The sequence below is a fragment of the Anguilla rostrata genome, chromosome 15, assembly GCF_018555375.3.
Source record: "Anguilla rostrata isolate EN2019 chromosome 15, ASM1855537v3, whole genome shotgun sequence".
NCBI classification, from domain to species: Eukaryota; Metazoa; Chordata; class Actinopteri; order Anguilliformes; family Anguillidae; genus Anguilla; species Anguilla rostrata.
This window is the reverse complement of record NC_057947.1, coordinates 32,412,682-32,426,512: the sequence shown is the minus strand read 5'-3', so window position 1 is coordinate 32,426,512 and position 13,831 is coordinate 32,412,682. Positions and strand designations below refer to the sequence as shown.

Below are 13,831 nucleotides of genomic sequence, written 5' to 3'. Positions count from 1 at the left end.
AACTCCGACCAGAGTGACTCCCGTTCCCTCGTCCGAGAGACAGACAGCTGAGAAGCCTCTACAGTAAACCTCTAGAGTGAGCCCCTACACTGTGCCTCTACAGTGTCTCTACAGTAAACATATACACTGGGCCTCTACTGTGCCTCTACAGTGTCTCTACAGTAAACATATACACTGGGCCTCTACTGTGCCTCTACAGTGTCTCTACAGTAAACATCTACACTGTGCCTCTACAGTGTCTCTACAGTAAACATCTACACTGTGCCTCTACACTGTGCCTCTACAGTAAACATCTACACTGTGTCACTACAGTGTGTCTCTACAGTAAACATCTACACTGTGCCTCTACAGTGTGTCTCTACAGTAAACATCTACACTGTGTCTCTACAGTGTGTCTCTACAGTTAACATCTACACTGTGCCTCTACTGTGCCTCTACAGCAAACCTCTACATGTGCCTCTACAGAAAGCCTCTACATGTGCCTCTACAGTGTTCCTCTACACTGTGTCTTTACAATGAGCCTCTACAGTAAACCTCCACAGTGTATCTGTACAGATTAGTCTGTATTTTTAGTAGCCAATTCACAAAAGGCTCAATTCATCCGTGGCTAGGAGACCTAAGATTGGTGTCTCTTCATTTTTGCACGCATAGCATTGTCACTCTCTTTCCCTCTCTCTTTCCCTCCCTCTCTCCCTCCCTCTCTCCCTCTCTCCCCACCAGCTGCTTCCTGGACCAGGCCTGCACATTAAAGCCCATCCTGGCGCTGCGAAGCCGGGTTTGTCAGGAGGAGGACCTTCAGAACGCGTCGAGCGCGATCACAACACGCCGCCATAAAGAATGTATGACAGGATGCATTATTAATAATCCGTATGAAACAGGTTTTCATTATTAAAGAAATATCCCTCCTGGTGACAGAGGGAGGAGAGGGAGGGGAGGGAGGGGGAGGGAGGGGGGGGGGATTCCCAGAACGGCATGTGGATCGGCAGAGTACCGGGGGGGGGAGAAAATGATATTTTACACCGCTGTTAAAATTCTGCAAAAATATCTCCGGCAAACTTAAACGAAATGTTCCAGAAAACTCTTTCATCTTCCCGCGGTAACTTGGCAGGCTAAACCTTCTTAAATATGCACAACAAAAACACATCAATATGCATATACCCATCCCAAAATATACAGCACACACACACACACACACACACAGACACACGCACACACACTCACACACACGCACACAGACACACGCACACACACACACACACAGACACACACACTCACACACACGCACACAGACACACGCACACACACTCACACACACGCACATATATATGCAGACATAAAAAAGCATTTTTAGTTCTTCAGTGTAACACAGTCCCTCAGTCCCGTATTTAACTGCCTCGGCAGATTATTCTTTATTACGGCCCTCGTAAACAATTCACTTCCTAACTTGACACCCTGGCATTTGTAGCGAACGCCGCTTTGATGTACTGGAGCAGTTTAATGTTCCAACGTGGGGCGTGTCCCCCATGAGCCCTCTCCATCTGACGGATGGTCGTCGCGGAAACGCACACGGGGAGCGGGGGGGAGAAGTTCGGCCCGCTCTACCTGGCAGCCGGCGAACGGCGAACGGCGACGGCGGACAGATTGGGGAGAGGAGAGGCGAGGTGAGAGAGGCACGGACTCAAACGAGAGGGACGTTTATGCTCATCATTAACGGAAGGGTAGAGAGGTAACCGGCTCTGTCGCGGTGACAGGCCCGGACCTGAACGCCCTCCCCCAAGGGCCACTGCGTCAGCCACTCTGCCGCTTCCGCAAAAAACCCGCTGGAGAAACAGAAACTTCCGGACTTTGGTGTGGTTTTTAAAAGTTTTTTAAAACTTTAACTAGTTTCCACCCCTGCATCTCCCCGGAGCTGCAGACAGAGCTCAGTCTGAGCAGTGAGCTGGGGCCTGGCCTGGCTCTGAGCCCCAGGTCCAGAGGACGCTGCGCAGTGCACCTATCCCCTTCCCCTTCCCTTCCCTTCCCAGGATTCCAGAGGAGGAGATCTAAAAACAGCTGCTCCCCGGGACTTGAGGATCCTGCTCAAGACATCGGGCCAGCAGCATCTGCTCTGCTACCAGTCTTTCTCCTATTTTCCTCCAACTGTGTCGTTATCTTTTTTAGTGCAGTCAAAATGCTTCAGAAGTAAAATTTAGTTGGGAAAAATGGCAAGCGTTGCTGGGCTGAACGGCCTGCTCTCGTCATTATATTATGTCATGTCATGTCATGTCATGTTATGTTATATTATATTATGTTATATTATATTATATTATATTATGTTATGTTATGTCATGTTATATTATGTTATATCATGTTATGTTATATTATGTCATGTCATGTCATGTCATGTCATGTCATGTTATATTATGTCATGTTATATTATGTTATGTCATGTTATGTTATGTTATATCATGTTATATCATGTTATATCATGTTATGTTGTGTTATGTAAAATGCATTATTGCCGCAGTCGTTATTGGAGCCCGTACGCCGAACGGGAGGTGGCGGCGGGATTTGATTGGCTGGCCGCGGGCGTGAGAGCTGCGTGTGAAACCCCCGGAGCCGGGACCTTACTTTATCTCGCTCTCCTGCACCCGGCCCTCGTCCAGGTCCTCGATGAACTTCTCCCCCTTCATCCAGTAGATGAGCGGGCTGACGTCCCCGCTGTAGCCGAAGAAGGCCCGGCAGGTCAGGTTCACCGGGCCACCTGGGGAGGGGGGGGGGGGGGGGGAGACAACACAGTGTGAACCCTCAGTGATACCCGTGTGTACATTTCAGCCATTTTAAACACAGCCACACCCAGAGCGACTTACGAAACGCAAGCCAGGTTACAGAGACTAAGGACATTACATTGCATGGCAGACGCTTCTATCCGAAGCAACGCACGATAAGTGGCACGTACTGTACAGCAAGTGGATGTGAACGACGGTTGCTGTCCTCAGATAAACCTCCAGCACGACGCTGTACAGAAGGAGCAGCAGAACATGCGTGGGGCTCAGAACACACAGAGCTCTGAAGCTGCAGTGTTAAGGGGAGAACACACAGAGCTCTGAAGCTGCAGTGTTAAGGGGAGAACACACAGAGCTCTGAAACTGCAGTGTTAAGAGCAGCACTAGGGGAGAACACACAGAGCTCTGAAACTGCAGTGTTAAGGGGAGAACACACAGAGCTCTGAAACTGCAGTGTTAAGGGGAGAACACACAGAGCTCTGAAGCTGCAGTGTTAAGGGGAGAACACACAGAGCTCTGAAGCTGCAGTGTTAAGGGGAGAACACACAGAGCTCTGAAGCTGCAGTGTTAAGGGGAGAACACACAGAGCTCTGAAGCTGCAGTGTTAAGGGAAACACGAGCTTAAACTGCAGTGTTAAGGGGAGAACACACAGAGCTCTGAAGCTGCAGTGTTAAGAGCAGCACTAGGGGAGAACACACAGAGCTCTGGAGCTGCAGTGTTAAGGGGAGAACACACAGAGCTCTGAAGCTGCAGTGTTAAGGGAGAACACACAGAGCTTGAAGCTGCAGTGTTAAGGGGAGAACACACAGAGCTCTGAAGCTGCAGTGTTAAGGGGAGAACACACAGAGCTCTGAAGCTGCAGGTTAGAGCAGTGGAGAACACACAGAGCTCTGAGCTGCAGTGTTAAGGAAAGAACACACAGAGCTCTGAAGCTGCAGTGTTAAGGGGAGAACACACAGAGCTCTGGAGCTGCAGTGTTAAGGGGAGAACACACAGAGCTCTGAAGCTGCAGTGTTAAGAGCAGCACTAGGGGAGAACACACAGAGCTCTGAAGCTGCAGTGTTAAGGGGAGAACACACAGAGCTCTGAGCTGCAGTGTTAAGGAAGAACACACAGAGCTCTGAAGCTGCAGTGTTAAGGCAGCAAGGGAAACACACAGAGCTCTGAAGCTGCAGTGTTAAGGGGAGAACACACAGAGCTCTGAAACTGCAGTGTTAAGGGGAGAACACACAGAGCTCTGAAGCTGCAGTGTCAAGAGCAGCACTAGGGGAGAACACACAGAGCTCTGAAGCTGCAGTGTTAAGGGGAGAACACACAGAGCTCTGAAGCTGCAGTGTTAAGGGGAGAACACACAGAGCTCTGAAGCTGCAGTGTTAAGGGGAGAACACACATAGCACTGAAGCTACAGTGTTAAGAGCAGCGCTAGGGGAGAACACACAGAGCTCTGAAGCTGCAGTGTTAAGGGGAGAACACACAGAGCTCTGAAGCTGCAGTGTTAAGGGGAGAACACACAGAGCTCTGAAGCTGCAGTGTTAAGAGCAGCACTAGGGGAGAACACACAGAGCTCTGAAGCTGCAGTGTTAAGGGGAGAACACACAGAGCTCTGAAGCTGCAGTGTTAAGGGGAGAACACACAGAGCTCTGAAGCTGCAGTGTTAAGAGCAGCACTAGGGGAGAACACACAGAGCTCTGGAGCTGCAGTGTTAAGGGGAGAACACACAGAGCTCTGAAGCTGCAGTGTTAAGGGGAGAACACACAGAGCTCTGAAGCTGCAGTGTTAAGGGGAGAACACACAGAGCTCTGAAGCTGCAGTGTTAAGGGGAGAACACACAGAGCTCTGAAGCTGCAGTGTTAAGGGGAGAACACACAGAGCTCTGAAGCTGCAGTGTTAAGGAGCCTAGGGAGAACACACAGAGCTCTGAAGCTGCAGTGTTAAGGGGAGAACACACAGAGCTCTGAAGCTGCAGTGTTAAGGGGAGAACACACAGAGCTCTGGAGCTGCAGTGTTAAGGGGAGAACACACAGAGCTCTGGAGCTGCAGTGTTAAGGGGAGAACACACAGAGCTCTGGAGCTGCAGTGTTAAGGGGAGAACACACAGAGCTCTGGAGCTGCAGTGTTAAGGGGAGAACACACAGAGCTCTGGAGCTGCAGTGTTAGCAGTAGCAATGGGGCACATATGTCTCAGCATCCAGGGTTGGAGGAGCTGAGTCTGCAGCAGCAGACAGTGAGACTCTGCCGCGCTGACTTGCTTTAGGGAGCTCATTTCAGTGCCGGGAGGCAGAGCAGAGAAGGGACGTGATTGACAGCAGAGCCCTGTTAGAGAAGGGGTTGGGGGGGGGCAGGGAGGGGGGGTGACCACAGGTTGACACATATCTGCTGTTATTCTTTCTGACACAAACCATATGTAATTTTTGTAATGCTTCCATTTTTAAGAATGCAAGACAGGCAGCACTTTTCTCAAAATTCCTCAGCTGTAGACTTACAGCTTATTTGCCGATGCCGCACCTTTTGGAAAGCTGATGTTGAAAAAAAAGCTGCAGCAATGACATTTCCTTTTCCTTGTTCTGATTATTGGTTTTCAACAGACATAAAATGGCAAATAAAATCAGCATGATAAAAGATATAAGCTTGAATAATACAAGTGACCTTTTCCATCAATTAGTAACAAACATTTCCGAATGAGGTCTGAAAGAACCCCCTCTTAATGGGTTCCCATCTTTGAGGTTCGACTGTAGATTGCTCATCTTGCACACCCTGTGCAAGCCCATTACCACACTGGCTTCAGTACCTCAGCGCAGTGGCACAGTAATAAAGTCTAAATACAGATTATTGGGTTCAGCACCATGGACAGCTACCTCAGCGAAGGCAGCCATGTACCTGCATCTATTACTCACAGACACACCCTGCTGGGCCCGACGGGAAGTACTAATGCACCAATTATCCTGTGTATTCAATTTACAATTTGCAATGGGAGCGCGGGCCCTCGTTTCACACTGGGAGTTTCGAGGTCTCATCGGTTCCCACCGAGCGTGCTTTAAAAGGGTTCCTGCCCTGACAAGCTCATCTGCACCGAGACGGTGCCCATCCACGCGGCCAATTCCTCCTCTGCCAACCACTGCCCCAGCTGACTGCACGACTGGCCCTCGCCAACAGGAGGCGCTCCCGTGCACGAGTGATGGGATTAGCTTCTAAGTTCTCTCACGGGTTGACTGCTCTACAGCTGTGAAGCGAGCCGTTCTATCCACAGATCAGACTGCGCTCACCACCCCAATGCAGTGCGCTGTGGGTCGAGAGCCTGACCCCAGCGGCGCCGGTGACATCATGGCGGAACGGGTGCAGCTGGACGCGCGGGGGCGGACGGGGGGCGTGGGGCCGCAGTGGGGGGGGGCTGGCAGGAACGCGTAGCGGCGCTGGTGTGTGATTAATGCAGCGATCAGGCTGACGAGCTGCACTCATGGGCCCCCCAGCAATCTGACAGCTGCGCTTCTTCAGTTCACCCCCCCCCCCCATCACCCTCCCCCCCCCCTCGCCCCCCAACACAGCGGAGCCACATTTAACATGTCCGCCGCGGCCAAGCCCAGCAAGCATGCTGGGAGACGTTTGGGGCTCAGATTTCCCACGATGCCCTGGGGCCTCTGAGCTGGGCACCGTCGGGTGGGCTGGATGTGATCTCTTGCGCTCCGTGTGTCATGTTGTGTTGGAAACAAGCAGGCGTGACACCAGGGGACATCCCCAGCAGCTGCCGCGGGGACAAAAAAAAATCACAAAAAAAGCATCGCGAACTGACGTCCGGCGCAAATCCAGACACACGGAGGTCATGTGACCAGGACAGCCATTAATCATCAGATGACAGCGTCGAGGACTGACACGAAACAAAAAAAAAACAAAAAAACACTCGTTCAACACGTGAGAGAGCAGGGAGATGCCATGTACACCATCAGGGAAAAAATATCACCGTCATTCGAATCCTTATCTTAAGCCTTTGTCTCTGGGAATAGACCAAAGTATAAATACATTTCAAAATACAACCTGCTCGCTTGACAAATTGTGTTTTTTTTTTGTTTCCTAACTGCAATCTCCCAAGAAATACAAATAGGACATGATGTATAAAGCAATAAAACAAAACCCGAAACAAAGGCTGCTCAACCAATACAGCGATGGCGCTGATATAACCGAGCACTAACTGTACCTGGCTGACGGATAGTCAGACTGAAGCACCGCACACTGTAATGAGCGACATTGTGTGAAAATGAACGAGAGTAAAAAATCAATTCTGTCGGCGCACTGGGAGTACGGGTGGATCTCGCATGTAAAGATATTTATCGTCGACGCAGTACCCCTCTCCGCCACAGGGGGTCTCTCTGGAGCTTCTCTGAACGCCTATGTTCTCGGTGGGGTAAAAATGGAATTCTCCAGGCAGCCCAGATACAAGAGCCGTAGTGTTGTACCTGCTCTTTTTCTTTTAAAGTCTTGTTTTTGAGTCAGATTGAATTGCCCCCCACACCCATCCGGGTCATGTTACATCCTACCATTTTATTCCATCTTGCCTGAACACGTACACACAGCGCCGATTCATTCTTTTCCCCACCCGCCCCAAAAACAGGTTCGAGACTTATCTTTTACATTTTGCCTTTTCTTTTCTTCCATGCAGCCCGGCCTCTTCATTCACACCTAGCAACTGACAAAGACCGTCACAAAGTGGTGACCTCTGACCCCACGCGACCTTGACTGCTCACAGACTTTAGAAACCCCTTGAAGTCTTCGGCCACAGTCAGCTCTGTCACAGTCACACATATTGTTTGTTCTCTGGCTTTGTTCACTTTTCACGTAGCCTTTGGCTGTGGGCTTTTAACATGTTTATTCTCTGTGAAGTCCAGAGGCTGAACCTGTATTTCAAATGTAAATCTGAGTCCCAAACTCATCCATAGCAGGGATAGGTCCTGTTGGGGCTTCTCTGCACAGGAAAACCCGAGAAGAAACTCTGTTCCTTTTTCTGCTGAATCCCAAGGAAAGCTCTACTAACTCAGTGTCACCGTTGTAAATTGAACTATTAAATTTAAATGGCATTACCAGCAGTGACTGGAAACACCCACAGCAGAGTCCAGATTAAGGAATGATCCGGACAGGCATAAAGCACCCTCCTCTGTGTCAGAAAATAAAAATGTTAATATTCTCCGGATCCATCGTAAACGTCTCTATGAACATTGTTTCCTGCTCAGTTTATTACAGTAAGGCGCTTGCCGGAGGGACATTCCCAGCCTTGAGGAAGTTTAATTATGTGGAAAGGAATTCTGAAAAAAATAAAACAAAAAAGCAAAGCAAAAAAAAAAAAAAAAAGTTATTTAACTGCTCTTTGCTTAAACGACACTCTTAGAAAGAGATGAGTTCAAAGCAAGGAAATCCTGCACTCATCACACTTTAAAGTCGCCTAAAAAAAAAACAAATGTTAAAAAATCAGCAGCAAAACGAAAGATTTAAATTTAAACAATTAAAAAGCAAATATAAGGACATAAAAAAACATATCTGACGCATGTGAAGCAGCAGTGCTGTTCAAATGGAGTGGTAAAGACCAGTTTGCATTAAGCTGGCTGGAGATAAATGGTAAATGGACTGCATTTATATAGCGCTTTTATCCAAAGCGCTTTACAATTGATGCCTCTCATTCACCAGAGCAGTAAGGGGTTAGGTGTCTTGCTCAGGGACACTTCGACACGCCCAGGGCGGGGATCGAACCAGCAACCCTCCGACTGCCAGACAATCGGTCTTACCTCCTGAGCTATGTCGCCCCCCTGAGATGTTTTTCACGGTGCCCCCCCCCAAACGTCCAGCTCCTGCATTGCTACACGGGGCGATGAACTACACGTCAATAAACTAATGCGAAGCGGGCCGCCACTCACGAGCTCCCGTCCCAGAGCCCTGCGTCTCTGGGCTGGGGCGCCGTGGCACAGAAACAGCTGCCGCGATTTAATGGACTGACCCCAGTCCCGCACCGGCTAAATGAGAAACTGCACTAAATAAGCGTCTTAGCGTGTGTGTGTGTGTGTGGAGAGGGAGCTTTGTAAACTAAATACCAAAACATAAACACACAAGCACACACGCACACAGATGAACACACACAGACACGCACACACACACAGATGAACACACACAGACACATGCACTCACACATACATGCACACACACACAGATGAACACACACACATACATGCACACACACACATGAACACACACAGAACACAAAAGACACATGTACGCACACATACACGCACACACACATAGATGAACACACACACACGCACGCACGCACATGCACACACACACACACACACACACAGATGAACACACACAGACACATGTACACACACATACACGCACACACACACAGATGAACACACACAGACACATGTACGCACACATACACGCACACACACACAGATGAACACACACAGACACATGTACACACCATGCACACACCACAGATGACACACACGACACATGTACACACATCACGCACACACAGATACACACACAACACACTCATACATGCACACACACACATAAACACATACAGATACACATGCACGCACGCACACGCACACATGCACGCAAGCACACACACAAACACAGCTACAGATGGCAGTACAACACCTGCACCACTAATACACACTCCACACTCCCTCAACACCTGCACAGCTAATATACCTTTACACACCACACCGCTTCAACACCTGTACTGCTAATATACCTTTACATTCTACACTCCTCAAACAGCGGTTGGAACCTCAGCGCCTAGAGGGCGAGTGTGTCTGCAGAATTTTCTCCTGTCAATCATGCGCTGAAGTGGCAGATCATGTAAATAACTTCATGCACAGAAGAGATCATAATCATTTTATGATCATGACTTTTAAGGCCTTGTAAGGAGGGGAAACCTTAAAACCTGAAATAAATCCAGGCCAAGTGTGACATTTATGAAGTTCAACAGCCGCTGTGATATTTGCAAAACAGGCAGAGCCTGAGGTGGAGAGGTTGCATAGTTGTGCCTATAAGATGCTATGCACCACTGATATGTCTGTAAAATTGTGTGCAATGGTCATTTAAGCAGAACTACCAGTGTAGCAGGTTAACACAGCATTGCATACTGAAACAGTATAAAACAGGGATCATCAACTCTGGCCCTCAAATCCAAATCCATCCCTGGTTTTCTTTTCTCCCGGGTAATTAGTGCTACTGATTGGCCAGACTGTCTTCACACCTGACTCCCAGGCAAAGGGAGGGTGGAAAACCAGCAGGTCTCGGCCCTCGAGGACCGTGAGTTGCCGATCCCTGGTATAAAAGGTTACAACAGCGTAACATGCTAAAACAGCGAGGCACACAATTCCCAGGTTTCACACGCACACAATGCATGCACCCAGGGCGAAACACACGTGATCGATCATAAAGATGACTCTTCGTTCAACGTGATTTGAGCTCTTCGTTCAAAGGCAGTCATCTCAAAAGTATTCCGGTCACAACGACGAAGCCACCACGGTCGTGCCAAGACGGGATACAGGAGGTTTCAGGAGCTGAGGCCCCATCCGATAGCTTCGCCACAGAAGAACAATTTGATCAAGGAAATTTTGACCTCACTTGTCAAACCAAATATAAATCATATGGACAGAAAAGTAGCCAAATAAAAGATGAGGAAAATACTTACGGAAGATGGGGAAGGTAGTAGCGAGGTAGCTAGCTCTCTACCTAGTGTTACTAATTCCCCCATCTTTTATTTGGCTACTTTTTTATCCAAAGGATTTATCTTTAGTATGGCGAATAAATGAGGTCAAACCTTCCTCCAGGAAGGAGGAATAAGGTACGATTTGAATCTGCCATCATGGCGAATCTATTGGATAGGACACAACTTCCTGAAATCTCTTGTATTTCATCTAGACATGACCTGGTTTGTGACAGTGCAGTGATGAGATGAACAGAAAAATTAAGTTGAACTCAGGGACCAAACCGTGATGCAACCAACCATGTGATATTTGGATGGACCAATTGCAGAGAGGGGGCTGCCTTTCAATAGCCAGTCAATGCTGTGGTCTGTGAACCAGCCTGTCAGTTCTGTGGTCAGTGGAATAACATGTCAGTGCTGTGGTCTATGAAATAACTCATCAGTGCTGTGGTCTGTGAACCAACCTGTCAGTTCTGTGGTCAGTGAAATAACATGTCAGTGCTGTGGTCTATGAAATAACTCATCAGTGCTGTGGTCTGCGAAATAGCCTGTCAGTTCAGTGGTCTGGGAATTAGACCTGCAGTGCAGTGTTCTATGAAATAGCCAATCAGTGTGGTGGTCTGCAAATTAGCCTGTCAGTGAATAGCTGGTCAGTTTGAGGTCTGTGAAACAGCCTGTCAGTGCTGTGGTCTGTGAAATAGCTTGTCAGTGCCTTGGTCAGTGAAAAAGCCCGTCAGTGCTGTGGTCTGTGAAACAGCCCATCAGTGCCAGTGTATGGAAATGCGTATAACACCAAAGTGCAATCCCATTCCCACACTGAATAAAAAAACTCAATTTGCTAATCCCATTCCGTCGCTGGCCTGCAGGAGCATTTCATCCAGTTCCGTGGTGCCATTCATTTCCTGTGCCCCATAAACCTCCTCATCAGTGATGATTGGACAGAAAACAGAACAGAACAGAAGCCCCGCCCACTCTGACCTCTGACCTTTCACGCGCTGATGAGGAGCGAGGCGAAGCTACGAGAAACCTGCCCCTGATGTCCTCCTTAAAGGACAGATCTATCACTCCATAATAAATAAGAAAACTCCCTCCGTCCTGTGTGACATCTGTGTGCGTACACAATCAACTCAGCTAGCATGAGCCACAATTAAGCATTAAGATGCTGCTCATAGTTATTAACTTTGTGCGTGCGTGTGTGTGTGCGCATGTGTGTATCACTGAGTGTGTGCGTGTGCACATATGTATGAGTGAGTTTGTCTGTGCGTGAGTGTTTGTGTGTGCATGTGTGCACAAGAGAGTGTTTGAGTGTGTGCATTTGTAAGCTTGTGTGCGTATGTGAGAGTGTGTGGGCAGTGTGTTTGTGTGTGTGTGCATCAGCGTGTTTGTGTGTGTGTGCATGTGTATGTGTGTGAGTGTATGTACGTGTAACAGTGAGTGCATTTGTGTGCATGTGCTTGAGTGTCTGTGCATTTGTGTGTGAGTGTATCAGCGAGTGCATTTGTGTGTGCATGTGCGTGTGTGTGTGTGTGCATCAGTGTGTGTGAGTGTGTATGTGTGAGTTTGTGCCACACAGGCTGAATTTTGTTCCTGAGGAAACATCTTTACCTACATTTAGCCCACTTCTTAAAATTGAAGCCCTTGCCATCCATTTAATTAAAACAATACAATAAATTACGAGCAGCGCTATCAAGGGAAAAGAGAAAGAAGTTAAATTATGACCTTGTGCTGGGAGCATTCTGAAGGGAACATCACAGAGCTCATTAATTCAAGGCAAGAAGTGCTGCTCTGTCTGATTCACAATGAACCTTAATCACAGTCCGCAGCATGCTTTACTGCGCCCACCGCCAGCCTGTGCTCACTGCACGCCTGTGCTCACTGCATGAACTGTGCTGACCGTACACCTGTGCTCACTGTATACCCGTGTTCACTCTTCACTGTATACCTGTGCTGACCATACACCTGTGTTCACTGCGTGCCTGTGCTCACTATATACCTGTGTTCACTGTACACCTGTGCTCACTGCATGCCAGTGTTCACTGTATGAACTGTGCTGACCATACACCTGTGTTCACTGTATGAACTGTGTTCACTGTATACCTGTGCTGACCATACACCTGTGTTCACTGCATGCCTGTGCTCACTATATACCTGTGTTCACTGTACACCTGTGTTAACTGTATACCTGTGCTCAGCATATACATGTGCACACTATATACTTGTATTCACTGTATGCCTGTGTTCACTGTACACCTGTGCTCACTGCATGCCTGTGTTCACTGTATGCCTGTGCTCACTGTATACCTGTGCTGACCATACACCTGTGCTCACTGTACACCTGTACTCACTGCATGCCCGTGCTTACCATACACGTGTGCTCACTGTATGCCTGTGCTCACTGCACACCTGTGCTCACCGTTTGTCTGTGCTCATTATGCTGAAGCTGTGCTGTTCTAGAGTGCAGCAACACAGCTGCTGGTGGGCGGGGCTTATAGCGTGGAATAAAGAAATAAACGCCCTTTTCTTCCTCCTTTTTCATGCAGAAGCCTTTACCTCTGATGACCAATGAAGAGTTCTATTTCAACATTGGATAGCTGCCCCTGCTGGATATCCCAGTGAGGTTAAGCCTCTTTCTAAATATTAAGGAGGCAGCGGCAGCGCCCCATCGATGATAAGAACGCGCACGGCTATCGTGCGGCAAGGCGAGCGGTGAAGACGGCGCTCCGCCCGGCTCGGCTCGGCTCGGCGGTCGTCCACCGCGGGCGGCACCTGTCGTCCGAGACACCTGCGCGGCGGCCACAGGAACGGGAGGTAATAACCCGTCCCCACCTGCCAGGCTCACCCCCGAACCGCCGATAATCCCGCCTCACACCTGCTTAACCTCCGCTGTGATTGGCACATCAGGAAAGGCAGCCATCGAGCTCACCTGGGGGGAGGGAGGTGTGGGGGAGTGGGGGTGTGGGGGGTGTGCGGCTGGTTCTCAGCACTTCAGACCCAGAGTTCCATTTATTTTAAAGGGGAAAAAGTGACCATCAGCCAGACAGCTGATGTGCGGTTTCTCCAAACCCCTGCCAATCACTCAGAGTCCTTTATGAGAGGGGTAGAATGGAGACTGAGAGATTGTGTGCGTGTGCGTGTGTGTGTGTGTGTGTGTGTGTGTGTGCATGTGTGTGTGTGTGTGTGTATGCGTTTGTGGGTGTGTGTGTGCGTGCGTCCATGCCAGCGGGTGTGTGTGTGCGTGCACGTGTGTGTGCGAGTGTGTGCGAGTGTGCATGCAAGTGTGTGTGTGGATGCGTGTGTGTGTGCGTGTGTGTGTGTGTAGGTGTGTGTGTGTGTGCGTGTGTGTAGGTGTGTGTGTGT

The 13,831-nt window shown here is 49.0% G+C and overlaps 1 protein-coding gene across 4 annotated transcripts in view; it reads right to left on the bottom strand.

Moving 5' to 3' along the window:
- The window catches only part of LOC135240921 (interleukin-1 receptor accessory protein-like 1), a 532,714-nt gene that overhangs the window by 20,120 nt on the left and 498,763 nt on the right, over positions 1-13,831 (bottom strand). For all 4 annotated transcript variants that reach the window (XM_064310972.1, XM_064310971.1, XM_064310974.1 and 1 more), the window contains one exon: positions 2,611-2,743. In XM_064310972.1, coding sequence (XP_064167042.1) covers positions 2,611-2,743 — 133 coding nt within the window. The remainder of the gene's footprint in view (positions 1-2,610; positions 2,744-13,831) is intronic.